Source organism: Oryza sativa, chromosome 1, assembly GCF_034140825.1.
Source record: "Oryza sativa Japonica Group chromosome 1, ASM3414082v1".
Lineage (NCBI taxonomy): Eukaryota > Viridiplantae > Streptophyta > Magnoliopsida > Poales > Poaceae > Oryza > Oryza sativa.
Genome location: NC_089035.1, coordinates 21,300,975 through 21,320,809, shown reverse-complemented (window position 1 = coordinate 21,320,809; position 19,835 = coordinate 21,300,975). Strand labels below are relative to the sequence as shown.

Below are 19,835 nucleotides of genomic sequence, written 5' to 3'. Positions count from 1 at the left end.
CAATGCGGCAGTGACTAATTAACCTCACGGATGACAGGCGGCGAAATGACATTGTGACGAAGCTTGCAGCAGCGCGGAGCAACGGCAGGACGTTATACCGGCATATAATTTAATAAATTCTAAAATTTGGAATCCAACGGGATATATACGGAGTATATCTATATATATACACAGAAAAAATGAAACGTCTAAATTCATATACATGCAAAGAAATCAATTCAACGTAATTAATGGCCTTGATTCTACCTATAGCTCAACAAATGGTTTCGCTCGTCACTCTTTCTTTCATTCCTCGTAGAACGGTCCAGATTAACTCGTGAAATCCGGACGGCTGAGATCGATCCCACATCCCATTGCCCGCACTCTCTCGCTCTCCCACTCGCACCTGCGCCGCATCCCCAATCCCGCTCCCGCACGCGCTGACGCCGGAAACTGCTCCGCCATCAGCGCTCCCATCACAACAGCCTCGCCGATCTGCCCCGCAGGTGCCGGCTCGCCGCAGTCTACATCGCCGCCCACTCCGTCGTCATCGAATCCGTCCTCGGGCAGGAATCACGTCGCCGCCGGTGCCCTCCGCGCCGATCTGTTCCTCACCGCCACCGATCCCCGCTGCCGGCTCGCCCTCCACCGACCCCCCGCCGGAAGCCCTTCTGTCGCCAGGTCTCCGCCGATGCATTCCACGCCGAGTTGCTCCTCGCCGCCACCGATCCCTGCTGCCAGGTCGCTGTCGACGCCTTCCGCACCGAGCTGCTCCTCGCCGCGCCGCCACGGCGACGACGATAGACTCCTCAGCAAGTTGCTCCTGCCGACCACCTAGCTAGCTAGCTAACGTCTCGACGATGTGTTTGTGGCTAGCTAGAGCTCTGATGCGGCAGCTTGTATGGTGTGGCTGGAAGACGACGACGCAGCGTGTGCGAGAGGATGGGAGTCACAAGCTCCAGCCTTAAGGGAGGGGAAGGAGCATAAAAAAAATTGAGGGATGAAAAGAGAAATAAAAAGTTAAAAACAGAGAGAAGACAAAATAGAAAAAAATTTGGAAGATTGGAAGAGAGATTCAGAAAATTTAATTCAGTGGCTCATGACCGTTGTTCTAAAGGTAAATAAGCATGATTTTCTACTTGCATATTGCAATTGTTAATCGGTTGATGAAAGGACTCCAAAATCTCAGTATCAAGTTATACTAATAGCATCACTGCATTTCAACGGTCATGAGTATCAAGTTATACTAATAGCATCACTGCATTTCAACGGTCATGAGTATCAAGTTATACTAATAGCATCACTGCATTTCAACGGTCATGATCATGCAGATAGGCCTGCAGTTCGCTACCGAGGTGCAGGATAGCTAGGAAGGAGATAACTGGAGCAGTACTTGTGTCATAGACTGATAGACAGTGCCGATCGACGAGGTGAGCTCTTAATTTGTAGTTTCATATGTAACTGCATTATCTGATTATTGTCAGTTCATCAGACAGTTGCATCGAGGATACTGGGCTTTTGGTCCCATAGCTTCAAACAAAAAGACCGCTTTGTAGTTTCAATCTGGAAATCCATTTTCGTTGGTCCCATGCGGTGAAGGTAAAGACAGTTTGACCTATTGTTTCTGCTATTTTAATATGTACAAGGTGCTATCGGTGCTTATATGAACATATGCTATCAGTTATACATATCAACTATCTGTTTATTTTCGCTTTCCCAAATAATGAATACTATATGTTCCATGGCATTTTACAGGGCACTTTTTGGGGAAACCATAGTAATACACTTGTATGTTTATTATTGTGGGTTAACTGTATAATTTACGTTCGGACTTGTTCCCTGTAAAGCCAACATAGCTGGACTTTGTATTCGAAATACCGATAGCCATCTAAAACTTGGCCAACATTGTTTCAGATTTATGGGTCAAATATTTTTCCATTTTTTCCAGCATTTGGTTGTTTCTTGTTGTTATTTGAGATTTATAGGACTGGTCTTGATCTGGGTGAAATGCTTAATTGATGTAAAATTTGACCTTAAATTGCAGCCATTATCCAGTCAATATTGCACAGAAGTACTAGTAATACTGTTGAGCTATAAAATACAGCTCATATGAAGTTTATTTTTTTCACGTTTCTCATAACTTTGTCGATTTACTCGGTAATTGTGCATAAGACTGAAGACCCTTTCCCAGTAACTGGTCTACATGAACCTTTGTCAAAGCTGCTAAGCCTTTTCAACAAGTTGGATCTGCAAACTGATAATCATCTGAGAAAATATTAGGCACAATTATTAGACTCAAGTAAGAGTGTCTCGTTACCCATATTTGTCTATATGATTCAAGAATTCAAAATATTTGCAGCCACTGAATCCTTATTAATACTTTTCTATTCTTCTATGTAGACTTTACATATATATACTAACCCTCTACTGACTGGACGGGTGCTTTGATCTTTGCATATAATGACCCTGTACTGATTTGTTTTGGACTAGCATAATTAGTATAAATGGTAATACTGTTCTAGCATATTTATATGCCTTTTCACATGAAAAACTGTTGTGTTTTTTATTTAGGAGCTCCATAGCATTGGTGCTCTGAGCACTTAAATGCCAGCATAGAACTCAATTCAAGTACTTGAGTGATTTGATTGTCTGTCTTGAATCTTATTAGAAAATTGGGCTCCACTCTGCGCCGGCAACCCCGGCGAGCAACCTCTGCACCGCCACCTCCCCCGTCGTCTGGTCTCCACCACCGGTAAGAAATTGCAGAACCCCACGTTTAATTTAATTAAAAATCTTTTCTGTTCAGAGCTGCAGATTAGGTGTTTAATTTCTTCATGGCACCCTTCATGCAGAAGGAATTACTCAAATCAGGTAATGTCTCTATTCCTATTATTACCTACTCATGTACTCCTGTTCGTATCTTCTGACTGAATTCAGAATGTATTATCAGATCGATTGCTTCAGTAAATTTTATGTTACATAACCAATTGAATGAAGTTTGTATCCATATGGTGGAACCTGGGTTGTTCCAAGATGAATGACTGGGTTACTCGCTCAGAAAATTATCAACTGCAATTCTCACCAAACCACCATACTTAACATGGAGAAGCAAAATATTTTAATGCCGGCTGAATTTACATGCTTCACATTAATCTCTTATGGTCAATGTGTTGTTGCAACCTATGCTGAAAATAATGCCCCTTCCCACTTTGATTCCTTTACTATATTGGGTTATTATTGCAAGGTGTACAACTTAAGGGGTCCAATCTGCATTGTGTCTTGTACATGTCATAAATTAGTAGGTTACAGCTTCCTGCAAATAGTCCTTTTCAATGGATGTTCCTGATAAATGCACTTAGTGATTCCCCTTAATCACCGAATGTGAGAGGTTTTTAATTTATTTAATGTGAAAATAGATTTATTTCCCATGTGAACTATTAACTATTAACTGTGACAGTTTCAATGTTGAGGCAAATTGCTGACTTTCTCAAAACAGCTATGCGATAGTAAGCTAAACACATGCATGGAGTATTGTTCTTTGTACATTTAGCTAGGATAGCAACCGTGCTAGCAGCTCTTACTCAAATCTGATATAACTTTCAGTATACTGTTAAACTTTGAGTCATTTATATGCGTGGAGTGCAAACTTAAGTTTATTATTTATATGCCCTGGAGCGTATACTGAAATTTATTATTTATATTGCCTTGTTTTTATATTCAGCCATCACGTTTTACTAATAACTGTTTTATATCCTTACTCGTACTGTCGGCTCATATCAGACACAAGTGAAGCTATTTGAGGGATCACTAGCTGTACCAATTTCTTTCCAGTTACATTGGTGAACAAAATTGATATAGGTACTGCAACTAGATCAGTCGCACAGAACTTTCTCCAAATTGGATTGGCCTCATTCCTGATGACTACATAAACATCATGGAAAAAATTGTATGCGATGTGTGTTTGATGTTAGGAAGTATGTGATGTGGATTTGGGTGATCTTACCATCTTGTTGGCTTTTACATGGCATGATTGACAGTGTGTAAATAAAATTATTTAGTGCTCTGTAAAAATATATGTTGCTTGTTGATGTCTTAATGGGCATGGATAACATTGTCATCTTACATAAATACTATGATTTTTTTTTTCACTAGGCTCTCGACAAATTTATATTCAGCAGCACAACATGCACACTTAAGTTCCACTTGAGCATATAGTTCTGCCACATCAATCTCATGGTCTGCTCTGTTTCATACTATATGTTAACACTTGTGTCTAAATATGTACTTTTGCCATTGGTAAATTTTAGTAGTCGCTCCATGTAGATATTGAAGAAGACGTTAACGCGATGACCAACAATTGTTATATACATCATGAAACTATTACTTTGATATTTATATCATATCAAACTGTTATTTGGATTTATATTCACGCCCTTATGCTATGTTCTCAATGGGCTGCGGTCAACGTGTGCCTTGTGTGACAAATTGAATTGCACCGTAGCGTTTAGCACGGGCATATTCCTAGTCTTCTCAACGTAATTATAATCACGTTCAATACTACGTTTAGAAAACGCATGCAAGCAAATGAAATATGGAATGGTTCAGATGCTAATATTTCTTAACGGGTTAAACCCGCTAATTTGATTAATACCCATTTTTTGGTTTGCACGAATCCTAAAGCAGCTAGACGGTGGATGATCATGGAGCCCGGGCACCATGGAGCACCAAACAAATTTACTTAGTGATAATATGATAATTTGTTCAATGAAAAAAGGCATTAATTAAAGTTACTTTCTTTTTGTTACAAGTTACTTCTATAATATATGTAAATTACTTTTAGGCTTTATTGAATTTACTTTTATATGTCTAAGAAGTAACTTAATGAAATCTAAAAGTAATTTAGACATATCATAAAAGTAATTTATGATTTTTCATCAAAATATAATCATGTGAGATCTTGTTGTAAAGATTTAATTATTACGAACACAACGGTGTAATCGGATTGTAAATCGGATGAGTAATTTAAGAGAAAATTTTATTTGAAGCATAGATGATAGGAATATTTCCCCTACTTGCTCAATGGATTAATAGCAACCAAAACTCCTAAAGTACTAGCACATGGGTGTCTCTGGTTAAGACTAATTGGAGAGGCCTCTCCAATTAGATTTACTGTAAAAAAAAGCACATCCGCCGAGCTTCCCCCATCAATCAACACCCTTTGTACTTCACATTGGGTGATTTCTACCGAAACTACCAAAGGATCTTGATGGGGAAACAAGATTCCCTCAGCATCTTCTGGACCAAAGGAAATTACTGTCTTTGAGTAAGTTGGTGGGTTTGACTGGTTACTTGTTCCTACATGGTTTATCTGTCTGACATATGCCTTTCTTTGTCTCTTTGACTCAATACCCAATGAAGATCCTTCTGTTATGGCATTGATTACCCTTTTCGGTACCTCATCAATTGCTTCTATCTTTAAAACTTGCGGTGCTTCTATAGCATTTTGCGCTCGTTGCTCTCGAGCCCCTTTATACTTGTTCTCATATTGATTGATGTGTTTTTCCACCAAATGGGCCATGTGCCAGCATTCTTCTATTGAATGACCTCCTGGTCCATGAATTTGACAAAATTTGCTATAACATTCCTCCGTGGAATGACCACTTGGGCCATATGTTTGAAAGAATTTGCTTTGATCTTTTTGACTTTCTTGTCCTCTACCTCTTCAATTATTCCACCATCTTCCTCTTCCACGGCTAGAATTCCACCATTGGCCTCGACCTCTACCAGATTGCCCCCAATAGCTTTTTCCTCCTTTTGGGTTATTCCACTGGTTTTTACCTTTTCCATCTTGCCGAAAGAATCCTTCACCATTGTTTGATCCATCACCAATATAGTTAATTTGCTTCTTCTGTTCTTGCTTGTAATCATGTTTGAACTTTTTTCATGGTTTGTTTGTGTTTTCCACTTTTTGTTCTTCCCCTTGGGAAACTTGCTTGTTCTTTGACTGTTTTTTTACCTAACAAAGCTACTTCTTCTTCTTGCACTCTCAATTTGTCTTCTTCACCTTTTGTAAAACTTTCCATTCTCTCAAACAGGTCTTTCGCTGTCTTTGGTATGTTCCTTGCAAGGTCAAAACGAAGTGGACCAGGCAACAAAGCTCTTTTTGCAGCTGCTATGAGCATTTCGTCATCCACTTGTCTAATTTGACACCTAACTCTGGAAAACTTTACAATGAAACTCCTCAAAGTCTCGCCTGGAAGTTGCTTCATTGCATATAAATCATCTGTCTCTTTTGGTTCTTCATAAGCTCCAACAAACCCTGCTCGAAAAGTGTCCATCATGTGTTCCCATGAGTAGATTGTCATAGGAGGAATGGTTGTATACCATGACAATGCAACTCCTTCCAACATGGTCGGAAGTATTTTAGCTTTTACTGTATCATCTCCTCCTGTTTCTTCAACTATTGTTTCATACACCCTTAAATACTCATTGGGGTCTATATCTCCTCTATATTTTGTGATGTTTGATAACTTGAAGTTTGTTGGGCAAGGTGCCATTTGTAGGTTTTGGCTTAAAGGGTTTTTTTTGTATCTATGGCTCTGGTTGGTTGAAAGTAAGGTAGTGTGGGCTAGAATTGGAAGGTTTGGTTTGGTATTTGACCTGCATATTGTATATGTTGGCCATTTGTGGGATGTACCCTTGTTCGAGCATCATTTCCAGTTGCTGTACATGGAAGGGGGAAAAATCCTGGGAAAGTTGGTTATGGTTTTGAGCTGCTTGAGTGCTTGGTGGTTGCATCTGTGCAAATTTGGGTTGGGATGTTTGAATTTGAGGTATCTGAACTTGTGGAATTTGTATTTGTAGTATGTCGTTTTGTGGAAGTTGTGTTTGTGGGATATCACTTTGTGAGATTTGCATTTGCGGGATGTGAGTTTTTCTGTACATGAGGTTGGGGGATCTGGATTGGAAAGGATTTGATAGGTTTGGTTTGGAGGAATACGAATTTCATGGAATTGTGTTTGAGGATATTGTATGTGGGTAGGGATTTGGGTTTGAACTGGGATATGTGGCTGAATGGGAATGTGTGTTTGAATGGGAAGTTGGTTTTGAAGAGAAAATTGTGTTTGAGTAGGAATTTGATTTTGGACAGGAGTTTGGACTTGAGCTAGAAATTGAGCTTGAATCTAATTATGTGTTGGGTTAGGATTTTGAGTTTGAGTTGTATTTTGGTTTTGACTAGGAGTTGGGATTTGAGTTGGATTTTGAGTAAGAATGGGAATTTGGATTTAAGGTGGGTTTTGAATTTGACTGGAGGCTTGAGTCCACGGTGGGTCTTGAGCCTAGGTGGCTTTGATACTTTCTCCTTCTTTGTTTCCCTTCTGAGCATCTTCCTTTGTCTGATCTGATTGCTTCTCACCAACCCTTGGTGTTGCACCTTGATCACTTGATCCTCCTGCTCCTACTGCCTAGCTGTGTAGAGCTTGCAATTTTTGCAACTCCTCATATTGTCCTTTACTCATCATGACGGCCCCTTTGTGCTTGGACCAATTCAGCGAGTTCTACTTCATTTAGGGGTGTTTTCCCTGTTTCTTCCACCACTGTGCTAGCAATTCTTTCTTCTTGACTTGTTCCATTACCTTTCGCTGGTGTGGATGTTTTGGCCATTTCTGCCCACCGCTTGTCAAGTGCTTCCGTTGCTTTTACCAAATCACTTTCCTCCACTATTTTTTCCCACTCTCTCTCAAGTGGGGCTGTTGCGCTTGCAAAAGCTCCCATGTAGTGTACCGGCACAATTTTCTGTCGTTGCGAGCGTCGCATTTACTGTTTGAGCCCAATCCAACGGAGACTTTATGTCCCCACAGACAGCGCCACTGTCGTGACCTTAGGTCACGAACCAGATCGGGGATAAGCTGGAAAGAAGTTTTCCCGCCTATCCTTAGAAATGAGCTCAAACAGCAAACACAACTTCTGAGGATTACTTTTGTATTAAAAATGTCTTGTCCTGCGACGGGAATTTGACCAGCTTTTATAGCCTACAGTCTTACATATGATATTACATTTCTACCCTCACAGGCTTTAGTGAACTTCCTATAATGCTCTTGCTATGTCATCAACCCTAGGAGCATTATGGTATATTTTCAGAGTCATTATAGTCTTTTGGCTTTAGCTGGCAAGAATGGTTAATAAGTAGTCCCCACAAAATTTTTCATTCGACTTCTTCTTTGCCCGAATATGTTTTCCCTTCGAGTTCTCTAGCCGAATGTCTTCTGAGCTTGGGGGCCCGCACATTCTTCACCAGCTTCCCCAGTTGCAAGGTTCCCGTGTTGATCAAATATACAAAGTTTGTTTTCTGAAATAAAAAAAATGACTTATGTAAATCGACGGAGGGAGTAACTCTTTAATACTACTTCGATGTGGTGAGTTACTGAGATGAATCAAAGGATCTTCCAGAAAAAAAAAAAAGAGCCCCATTAATATCTTGGCCAGCAGGAGCTGAAGTACATATTCAACGGATATCCTATGCATTTACCCTATAAGAATGTACATTATTTGCAGCTAGAAGTTGCAGACCGTAAAACTGTAAGTACTATACACACTTGAAAGAACTACCTAGGCCTACTGCAACGCAAGGAGCGATGAAATATAAATCCCTAATGAGACGGCCCCAACTGTTGCAACTGCTTGAGTTAACTCCAAGAATAAATTTGGCCTTTGAGCAGGCAGCTCCTTCCAGTTTGTCCTCCTGCCAAGAAATAAGATACAGTGAATGTGGTTAAGAGATGCTGACCAAGACCAAAGAGATCCACTATAGCCTGATTATAGTGACGGAAAAGGAGCAAATTGTGCGAAATGGGCATCATCTCATAATGCGTTTGAAATCGGAATGGGAAGAACTCTAGAACAAGGACAACATCGTTCATGCACAAAATGCTTGAATTCGTTCTAAACAAACATCCAATGTAAAGGTTAAGAATCATTACCCCAAGTCAGCTATGACTATACTAATGTTGTCTTGCGACCGACGATCCTGCAATTGGAAATAAAGCAAGAAATTTAAGAAAGCATTTTCGATATGCAGGGTCCACCAAATCATATTTGATAATTAACTTTATAAATAAGAGAATAGATAAGTGGCAAAGTAAAAGGTGGCAAGAGTCAATACCAGAGCTATCTGACCAAGTGCCTCACAGGCAACCTACACAAACAAATGAAAAATAAGCAATATTAAAAATAAGTTGCAAAAAGAAACATAATGAGTTCTTGATTTGAGAGGAAATAAACTTCATACCTGGACATCCCCATGTTGCCGTAGTTGATCCCTAACTAATGCTACTGCTTCAGAGCTATATAAGATAGCCAAATTATACATGTCAAAGTGTTGAATAGCCAACTAAGATGTCTTCAGGAGGCAGACAAGAACGAATATAAGCAGGACAACTACACAATAAAAAGATTTGTGTACATACCTTTTAATGTAATCCCAAAGACCATCTGTTGCTAGCAAAACAAATTCCACATCTGGTCCAAGTTCGACCAGGGATACGTCAGGTGAAGAGACTATTAAATCTCCTTTAAAATTTATTCTGCAAGAAAGATATTGATTACATACATAATCACAGAAGAAGAGACATATTGTGTAGTTAAGACATCTCATGACATGCAGCAGCAGCATTCGCCAATAAAAGGTGTAAAAGTTGGAATACTGAAGAATGTTTGTTCTTGAGAGTAAGCAGATATATAATTGAGAATGTATGGTCAGTAATTAGCTCTCAAATTATCTTGGCAACAGTTGATAAGGAACTCAATTGATAATTGTCAACATATAAGAAAAAGAAATCAGGTTATTACATACTAGTAGAGGGTAAGTTGTGGCTAAGAATTCAGATGATATTTAGCCCTGCTATTGTGTTTTATTTTCACCATGAGAATGAAAAGAGAAGATGTAACTGAACAAATGGCCTCGCTGTTTGATCAGAATTAAGAATAGCTGCATTGGTATGTTTCTGAATTCAGATGTAACGGAACATATCAATACAAAAGAAAAACAAATACTTGACAACAAGTCATAAAAAAATCATAAGAACAAAAGCATTAGAGCTTAACCGTGAGATAAACTTTTCAGTCCATCTCCCTTCTTTAACTCCTTTTACCAACATCCTGTACAAAACCATGAGAAGTTAAAAATTAGCAGGGTATTGTTTCGAAATAATGTAACAAAAGGTATGCTTAATGTATGAACAGAGAACAGAGAGTATAAGGGACGAACTCATTCTTCCGTGTCTTAAATCTAATGTCTCCAAAAGCACGAGACACAGAAATTTCTCCACATATGCGTCCATCAACAATCTACAAAAAGTACATCGATATCGTAACAAAGAAGAGTCACATGAGTGAGATCGGCATTTCAAGCAGTGAACAAAATATCCATCAGCATATTATATTACTCCATACAGCACCAAACCCATTTATTCTCTGTAAAACCATAATAATGGGTCTAAATGGACAATATGCAACCACAGGCCCACAGCAGTAGTATGACTAGTAACCACTAACTTAGAATGTGAATTACAAACTAGAAGAGCAAACAATGTGCTAGAATTTCACCGGGTCAATCCTGTTGATTATTGTTCCATATGGCCATATTTGAAAAATGAACTGCAATCTTTATGGGGAAAGGCAACATATTGTTATTTTCTCATGGGTGTTAAGGACTTGCTGAGCTGAGGACAGGTTTTCGTAAGCGCTCTATACTAAATTATGTGAACATGATCTTTACAAAACTAGAAGAACGGTAGTTTAGAAGATTAGAGTGGAACTCTGGAAGAGAAAACACACCCATCCACCTGCTGCTCTGATCCGCTTCACCTCTTCAAGAGACGCTTTCTTGTTCCCGTACGGTCGGTGGAAGTTGGTCACAGCTTGAGGCCTCCCACCGCGTGATACGACCTGCTAATCAACATTCAAGACCCACCCTCATCATCAGCAGAATAAAACTCACAATTCACTTCAGCATCACAATCACGATGCACTAGCCAATGACAACGGGATATATGATAAATTGATAATTGATTAATATATACGCATGTTATTATGTGTAGGGAATTGTTAGTACCAAGCAGGAGTCGCCAATGTGCGAGACAACAAGGACATCGTTCCTGAGGAACATGGCCGTGGCCGTGGCGCCGGACTCATCTTCCTTGTCCATCTGCTCGAGCCTGTGAAGAAGAAGCAGGCGTCACGTCACACAGCGTTAAACATGCGAGGAATTAGGCTGTGTTTAGATCCAGGGTGTAAAGTTTTGACGTGTCACATCGGATATATGGACATACATTTGAAGTATTAAATGTAGACTAATAACAAAACAAATTACATAATCTATATGTAAACTGCGAGACAAATTTATTAAGCCTAATTAATCCGTCATTATCAAATGTTTACTGTAGCACCATATTGTCAGATCATGGAGCAATTAGACTTAAAAGATTCGTCTCACAATTTACCCGCCATCTATGTAATTAGTTATTTTTTCGTTTATATTTAATAGTCCATGCATGTGTCCAAATATTCAATGTAACAGGGTGAAAAATTTTGCCGGAGTTCTAAACAGGGCCTTAGTAGCTAATCTAAGCAGAAGGCAATCGGAATTGTTCAGCGGAATCCTAACTGGGCCTGACCAGGTGGAGAGGTTGGCGTCGACGGTGGCGAAGGCGCGCTGGATCGAGTCGGTGATGGCGTCGAGGTTCTTGGTGCTCAGCACCGCGCCGCCGTCCAACGCCGCCGCGCATTCCTTGTACAGCTCGTCCCTGCATGTCAGCGCCAAGGAGAGAGGTTAGCGCGGAAAGCGGCCATGACGAAGAGCAGGAGGAGAATCAGGGAGGGGGGTGCCTGAGGAACTCGACGGCGGAGAATCCGGCGTGGCCGTCGAAGACGGCGGCGAAGGAGAAGCCGTCGAGGAGGGAGCCGGGGCGGAGGACGACCTCGTCCTCCATCTCGTCGCGCGCGCCCTGCAGCTTGGCGGTCCCCCACCGGATGGCCTCCAGCTCCGACGACGACGACGCCACGCTGCCGGCCGCCGACGCGTGGCACCACGCCGCCGACCCGGCCCTGCCGCCGCTGACGCAGCACCGGAGCCCCGCTCCAGCGGCGGAGGCGGAGGCGAGCGGCAGCCGCGGCACACGCGGGCTCAGCAGCGCCATGATATTTTCTCTCTGTATGTGTGTGTGTTTTTTTCCCTTCTTCTTCTCGGGAATTTTGATTTTTTTTCCTTTTTCTTTTTTAATTTCAGTTCGGAGAGGGATAAGAGGCGAGCGGCGCCGCGAACCGAGCTTGAGGGCTGAGGCTGAGCCTCTCCTCCTACGACGCCACGTCACTGTCGTGTGCTGCTAGTCACTCGGTAGTCGCTAGTCGCTACCCTCTCTCGGGCTTTGCTTGCCTCCTCCACTCGTCTCCGTCGTTTTGTGAGACTGTTTGCGAGTGCTAGGGTGTTGTGCTGAGTAGTAGTGAGTACCAGTACTGCCTGTAGTACATACAAGCACATGTAGTACAGATAATGCACCAAAAGTAATTTCTAAAATGTTACTCTCTCTGTTTTAATCTTCTTTTTGATAGAGAAGAGAAAAAAAAGACAAAAGATAGTGGTTGTAATGGATTCAAGAATCTTATGCGGTAGAACGAACTCTTCTATTATCTTGAATTTTCTTTGACGACCGGGTAACACCTGTTTGATCCATCCTACTATAGCGATTCGAGAAGAACAATTAGGGTCATATTCGTTCCTTACTACAACGCCAATAGACAAAATGCTTCATTTAAGGTTTTGACCTTTTTACTACTCAATTTTTTTAACTTTATGAAAAAAATGTAGCAATGTTTCCAAAACAAAACATTCATATTATCAAAATATATTCAATGTTGTATTTAATAAAATAAATTTGGTGTTTTATATATTACTAACTTTTTCTATAAAATTGATCAAATCTGAAGAAGTTTGACTTAAAAAAAAGTCAAAACTACTTATGATATCAAAACAATATATTTTGACTAGTTCCATATATGTAGAACTTATTTATCCGACCATATCCTTCCAGTCCCTCTTACCATATCCTTCTGCCTCAAAATAATTTTCAAAGACAAGTACATTTCTGTATGACCTCTAAAATTCCATGGAATGATCGTAAGTGCACTTGCCTTCACTTCCTCCGATCTTTTGATTCAACTGATTCTTGATGTGATGTTGATCATTCATTTTTATTTAAAAATTTAATATAAATATATAGAAATATAAGTCATTCTTAGGAAAATACAAGTCAACCAAATAAATAGTACTTACATAGTTTTCTTTGAATAAAAAAATGATTGGTCTTATCTATAATCAATTGCATCAAATATTTATCACTAGAGGGAGTACATCTTTAGCATCGGCCAATAACTACAGTGGCAAATTGTCACTCTTATAAAAAGATGATAGTATGATTAGATATACATTTATATTTGCTGTAAAATCTTTTGCTATGTTGGTTTTCATTAGGAAAACTAGTTGGGTGGCCCGCGCAATTGCGCGGCTAGCACCCAAACAAAATTATATATCTTTTAGTATGATTTTACTTTAAATTTATTAAATAGCTATCTCATTGTCTTAAAATTTTGAAAGACCAAACCTTATCATCCCCGTGTTTCTAATTATATAGTTTCTAAAAGTCACACCAGTTGCTACCCCTTTTGTCATCTCCTCCTTTATTTGCTTGCACGATCTATCACTATTTCTATTCATTCTCCTTGGAATCTTTAAAATTTTGATCTTATAGTTTGTAGAGTTTATTGTCACGTTGGGTTTCGTTTTTATAATTTCTAGATGTCCCATAAAACGTTGCCATTATACTCCTCTATGGCCTGTCCACTATCTACGGCCTGTCCACTGTCTCTTTATTATCATTGACATTTAAAAAATCGAACATAATTATCATTTGGGTTCATTTTTACTTTTTAGAAGTCCCGCCAAACCGTCAGTGGCTTTGACATTGTACTGCTCTACGGCTCGCCCGCTGCCTTCCTTCTTTATTGTCATTGAGATTTTAAAATCGAACATGATTATCATTGTTTTTTTTTACTTTTTAGAAGTTCCGAACCTTTAAAAAATGGACCTTATAGTTTATAGAGTTTATTGTCTTGTTGGGTTTCATTTTTTATAATTTTTAGAAGTCCCGTAAAACGATGCCACTATGCTCCTCTACGGCCCGTCCGCCGCCTACTCTTTATTGTCATTGTGATTCTAGAAATCGAATATAACTATCGTTGGAATTTATTTTTTATTTTCTAAAAGTCTCCTCAACCGTTGGCGGCTCTGCAACTATACTCTTATACACTCCGCTCGCTGCTTCTCCTTTTTATAGGCATTGATATTTTAAAAATCGAATATGATAATCAATGGGTTTTTTTTACTTTTTAGAAATCCTGGCAACCGCCTTGCTCGTTTGCTTCACGGCCTGCCAGTCGTCCCTCCTCTTTTTAATCGTCATTAGGATCTATTTGGTGTTTTATTAACAATTTTTATATGACATATCAACCGCCACCACTCTACTCTTTTATAGGCATGTTACTTAATTTATCTCGTCATGTGTTTTAGATAGTCTTTTCTTTCAATAGTCTTTATTTTTATCCCAAATTTTAGATATTTATAAATTGTATTCCTAATTGAAATCTTATTTTTATTTTCTTAATTTCAGAATTTATTTTTTTTCAAATTTTAATTAATATCGTATTGTGTTCTTTTAATTTTTTTATTTTTAATTTCAGTTGTTTCAAAATTGTATTCCTACTTGAACTCTCTTTTAATTTTTCTAATTTTGGATATTATTTTATTTTTTTCTTCTGAATTTTAATTAATCTTGTATTGGGTTTTTATATGGATTCTTCTTTCAATATTGCTTATTTTTAATTCCGAATTTCAGCTAATTTTAAATTGTATTCCTACTTGAACTCTTCTTTTATTTTTTTCTAATTTCAGATTTTATTTTTATTTTTATTCCCAATTTTAATTAATCTCGTATTGGGTTCTTATATGGACTCTTCTTTTAATATTCCTTATTTTTAATTCCGAATTTCAGCTATTTTTAAATTGTATTCCTACTTGGACTCTCCTTTACTTTTCTAATTTTGGATTTTATTTTATTTTTATTTCGAATTTTGATTAATCTCGTATTGGGTTCTTATATGGAACCTTTTTTTAATATTTTTTATTTTTAATTTCAAATTTCAGCTATTTTTAGATTGTATTTCTACTTGGATTCTCCTTTTTTTTCTAATTTTGGATTTTATTTTATTTTTATTTCAAATTTTGATTAATCTCGTATTGGGTTCTTATATAGAACCTTCTTTCAATATTGCTTATTTAATTCCAAATTTCAGCTATTTTTAGATTGTATTTTTACTTGGACTCTCCTTTTCTTTTTTTTTCTTTTTCTCCGATTAATGTGGGAATTTCTAGCCCCCAGAGCGAACGTGGTGCTTCTTTTCAAAGCTGTTTTAATAATATAATAGATAGATAGTGGCAGCCTATCAGGTGGCATGGCATTTCATGTGGCAGAAGATTGCAAAAGTCGATTTGGTTGTCAATTGAACCTAAACATTTAGATAAGACTAAATAAAAAAAATGACAGGACCAATTGAGAGTACTTTATTGTAGTATGTAATATATTGCGTACCCACGCACTAAAGAACCTTGACATCAACATTCGTTCGAAGTGGTGAGAGTAGGTTGGCAATAAGCACCACCCCCTTCGTCACCAATACGCCAAGTAACTGATTCAACCTTCACTCGTGCTCCTATCATTGTGCTCGGGCAGTTGGCTTGATCTTCACTAGAGCTAGGATGCAAAGGGTTTCGGTCTAAGGTGAGGGACTATGATGGCGTCAAGATGCTGAGAGGCTTGATCTGAGACGATGGAATTGTGGTAAGTCAATGCTGGCGTAACGAAGCAAATAGCGAACTAGCTCTCGTCGATTCAGCAATAAAGGGGCTCGATGCAGTTTGGTAAGACGAAAGGACTACATTAAAGTTAGCATTGTTGTGACGGAGTAGATGGCGGGATGGCTTTCGGTCAATTCACAATGAAGGTGCAGAGACGAGTTGCTTTGAGTAGCAACTCTAGCATTGGTAGATATCCCTACCACCTTGCCACCATGAAAACAGGCATGAGCTCGAGTCCTTCGCTATTATTGACATTTGATATCGTGCCTCCTCTAGCTTAGGAGGTCCTCACCATTACTGCTGCAGGAAGTCTTGTCTCAATGGTCGTCTTTGCTAATATGCATTGCTCCGATCCAAGGTGTCTTTGGCATGGTTTATCTCTCACCGAATTGATGGTGTTATGAACGAAGTGGCATGGATAAAATTTGGTATCCCGGTGGCAAATTAAAAAAAATACTCCCTCCGTTTCAGGTTATAAGATGTTTTGACTTTGGTCAAAGTCAAACTTGCTTCAAATTTGACTAAGTTTATAGATAAATATAGTAATATTTACATTACCAATTAGTTTTATTAAATTAATAATTAAATATTTTTATAATAAATTTATCTTTTTTCAAAAATATTAATATTTTTTTCTATAAACTTGGTCAAATTTGAAACAGTTTGACTTTAATTAAAGTCAAAACATATTATAATGTGAAACGAAGGGAGTATGATTTAAGTGGTAAATATCAAAAGATGAATGAATTAGACGGCAAATTCTAATAGTATTGCAAACTGAGTTCTAATCATATCAAATCTTTAGTTTTCGTGACCCACTACCAACAGTGTTGCGATTCATCTCAGGCCAGAGAAATGCTGCTACAGTACTACAGTCCCTCGCCATGCATGTGCCGTCAGATGTCCAGCTGGTGATTCCATCCAGCCGTCCACACGGTCATCGCTCCATCCCTCCATCCCCTCCGTCCTCGCTATATTTAGTCCACGCAATCACCACACCAGCCACCGCCTAGACATCCTCGCTGCCTCCCTGCCAAAAATCCCCAAATCCTCCTCTTCTCGCCGCCGCCGCCGCGCTGTCTTCCTCCCGCCACGCCGCAGCGCCGCCTTCCTCCCGCGACGCCCGGCCGGCGCCGTCTTCGTCCCGCGGCACCCGGTCGGCGCCGCGGCGCCCGGACGGCGCCGCGGCGCCCGGACGGCGCCGTCTTCGTCCCGCGGGTCCCGGCCGTCGCCGCCGCGCCGTCTTCCTCACGCGGCGCCCGGCCGTCGCCGCCACGCCGTCTCCCTCCGCGACGCCCGACCGTCGCCGCCGGCACCGCCTTTTGCGGATTCATTCCTTTGGCCCGTCGCTGCCGGAGCTCGGTGACTGTGGCGGCTACGAAGCACGGCGCCACCACCACTATCCCGATCTGCCTCTCTGTCCCCTTACCCAAGTTCTCAAGTTAATTCGTGAAATGATAACAAAGAATATAGCTCTTGATTCAAAAATCATTTCGACTATTGCCACTTCTTTGGTTGCAAGCAATGAAGGCAAAGCATTGTTGCAGGTCTTGCCTGATTTCAGTGCAGAAATATCGAAAAGCGACATCAATTCACCCCCGGAGTTATTGAAAATGTTGCATAATGTGTGTCCCCAAACAACTTGAACCTGGCGTTGCTTTGTGAGTCTCATTCAGGAGCTTTGCTTGCAGGTAGCACTCAGTTCATATCTGAGATCTAATACATGTTCCTTTGTTCATGGTCGGCCTATAATTTGTGCTCTCCATTCCCAAGGCATACTCTATATCACGCGAATGTCTATGAAGTGTTCTACAGCAAACTCTTAATCTCACATAGAACGATCAGTTTATACTCTATTACTTTTTTTTTGGTTGTTAGCTGTAGAAAATGAATCACATTACCTATTTAAAATTTTTAGCCATTGGACCACTTATATATACATTTCTTTACAGCTATTTGCATTATGGGTTACTGCATGCTAGACCAGAGGTCTTAAAAGCCAGCAATGGCAGAGGTTACAGCTGCTGTACATTGGGGGGACATCAAGGTATTGGCACCATACTTGCTTCTTTCATGTTTTGCTGCTAAAATAGCTCCCTACCATGGCCAGCCTATTCGTAAATATTCAATCAATTTTATCATTGTCTTATTGTCTTATGCTCTATTTCGTCGGCTATGAGAGTATATTTACTGCCGCTTAATTTATCAATCTGTTAGTGCTTCTAGCCAAATATTGCATATGTATATACTTTCCTTTAGATATATTGTATCCTGTGTATATGTGTACTAAAGCTATATTGCATTGGATTATTATTGTTTCAGCAAGGCCTTGTCACTCTTCATTGAGCTTTCACACGATGTCATGCTCTTCTGGGCCATCGACAACTACATCACAGCATAAACGAAAGGAGCCTTTGCCGGACTCTCCAGCTTCAGGTTAGTGTGCTAGCTATAAGCTGCAGACAATATATTCATATATGTTTTCCACAGGTCCCATTCTGTTTGTGTTTACATGTTCAGTCCTATCTCCACTAAGGTTTGTCAAATTCACTTTCTTCCTGCTGTATTGTATCGCCTACAAACTATTTTTCATATAATCTTGCCATACGCTTAATTACATGCATATTCTACGTCCTTGCCTCACATAAGCAACTTTGTTTTGGTACATATGGCCCCGTGCCTCTATGAGCAGCTCAGTTTATTACTAGAGCAAATATGTGCAGTGTGATTTTCCTTTTTCTTAAATACCTAGATTCATATGCCCATCATGCTATATCAACATTTCTAGCGTACACAACAACACACTGCATATTTCATTTCATTTATTTTTCTCACAAAAATGCTCTTGCTTCACATGGGAGGCTTCATTTGCTAATTCTTCTCCTTTTATTCATACTTCAGGTTCAAGGCTTGTAGGTTCCAGCTGCATGGCAATTGCTCTTTGGTGTTCCTCTACCTGTTATTTCCTGGTATTATTTCAGTTATTTTAGTAGTTCCTTGGGAATTCTTATTTGTTGTCTAATCTTTATCTCCGTATACATGATCATCATTTAATTGTACTGGTAAACATCATTCCCTACTCTATTTTTTATTGCACCAAGTAGTATGCATAAACTGTTATTCAGTTATCTATGTATATATATATATTTGGCAGTTTCTCACTAGCCATTTTCGTTCTCTGGGATTGCAAAGAGCACAATAAGAGGCAAGCATTGAACCTTAACTAACAGGATAACCAAATATTGTGATAGCATTTTAATGGTTTGTTCCATATTTTGTAAATCATGGATTTATGGTTTGATACACGTTTTCATTGATTCTTCTACGACCACCAGCCAGGTAATTTCAAGCTATTATATATATACTGATGCTACATATTACTCAACATGATTTACAAAATTAGAAACTGTTTCATTCCGTTGAAAATATATTTTTAACAGTTACGTGGGATATGCATGGTGTTCATTATTTTATATATCATGTACTAAGAACATATTGATGCTCTTCATCAAGGTTAAAAGGTGGATCTACTTCCCTTTTTCTTTTATTGGTGGCTAAAGTAGATTGATGCTAATTATTGACAAGCTGGCAAGAATATTGAACTCTCATATCTGCAGAACTGGCTACAAATTCATAGGTTCTGGATCATGGAGAAGTAAACCTTGATTTCTATTTGTTTTTTTTTCATGGCCGTCTTAGTATAGATTGTAAAATATGTACAATATAAGTTGCAATTACTACCTGTGATGTGCTGACACAGTTTTGATTGACTATCCTTCTAATTAATCATCGCCCCATTGGTCTTCCTGGGTACAGCTAGGTATTGAAATACAAATGTTGTTTATTTTACTCACGTTGTTGTAATTGTACTATGCACCGAGATACCCAT

At 39.3% G+C, this 19,835-nt stretch overlaps 1 protein-coding gene and 2 long non-coding RNA genes across 7 annotated transcripts; 2 read left to right on the top strand and 1 right to left on the bottom strand.

The window, feature by feature from the left end:
- The first annotated feature begins 387 nt into the window (after positions 1–387).
- LOC4325852 (uncharacterized) lies at positions 388–4,075 on the top strand. The gene is made up of 5 exons (XR_001542967.3): positions 388–1,096; positions 1,311–1,409; positions 1,472–1,578; positions 2,648–2,850; positions 3,760–4,075. It is a non-coding gene; the product is annotated as an uncharacterized lncRNA (long non-coding RNA).
- Positions 4,076–7,945: 3,870 nt separating this feature from the next.
- Positions 7,946–12,250, bottom strand: LOC4325851 (probable protein phosphatase 2C 5). Of its 4 annotated transcripts, none has more exons than XM_015755984.3 (12): positions 11,866–12,224; positions 11,655–11,783; positions 11,093–11,195; positions 10,816–10,929; positions 10,247–10,326; positions 10,084–10,137; positions 9,447–9,563; positions 9,269–9,323; positions 9,143–9,175; positions 8,961–9,007; positions 8,590–8,722; positions 7,946–8,329 (listed from the first exon to the last, which is right to left on the bottom strand). In XM_015755984.3, the coding sequence occupies exons 1-11, from the start codon at positions 12,174–12,176 to the stop codon at positions 8,596–8,598; spliced, it is 1,170 nt and encodes a 389-aa protein (XP_015611470.1). In that variant the 5' UTR covers positions 12,177–12,224; the 3' UTR covers positions 7,946–8,329; positions 8,590–8,595. The 4 variants fall into 4 exon arrangements, with proteins under 4 accessions (XP_015611470.1, XP_066160188.1, NP_001388451.1 ...); XM_066304091.1 differs by having other exon boundaries at positions 10,816–10,926; NM_001401522.1 differs by lacking the exon at positions 7,946–8,329 and having other exon boundaries at positions 8,352–8,722; positions 11,866–12,250.
- Positions 12,251–16,950: 4,700 nt separating this feature from the next.
- LOC136354001 (uncharacterized) lies at positions 16,951–19,712 on the top strand. Of its 2 annotated transcripts, XR_010737658.1 has the most exons (5): positions 16,951–17,387; positions 17,494–17,637; positions 17,899–17,993; positions 18,269–18,382; positions 18,848–19,712. It is a non-coding gene; the product is annotated as an uncharacterized lncRNA (long non-coding RNA). The 2 variants fall into 2 exon arrangements; XR_010737657.1 differs by having other exon boundaries at positions 17,336–17,637.
- The last annotated feature ends 123 nt before the right edge of the window (positions 19,713–19,835 follow it).

What these genes read in the sequence shown, in the direction of transcription:
- LOC4325851 (NM_001401522.1), bottom strand. Translation starts at nt 12,176, where the DNA reads ATGGCGCTGCTGAGCCCGCGTGTGCCGCGGCTGCCGCTCGCCTCCGCC. An exon ending in ACTGAAAAGTTTATCTCACG is followed by an intron (nt 9,564 to 10,083) that starts GTTAAGCTCTAA and finishes TCTTTCTTGCAG; the next exon opens with AATAAATTTTAAAGGAGATT. An exon ending in CACTTGGTCAGATAGCTCTG is followed by an intron (nt 9,008 to 9,142) that starts GTATTGACTCTT and finishes TTCCAATTGCAG; the next exon opens with GATCGTCGGTCGCAAGACAA.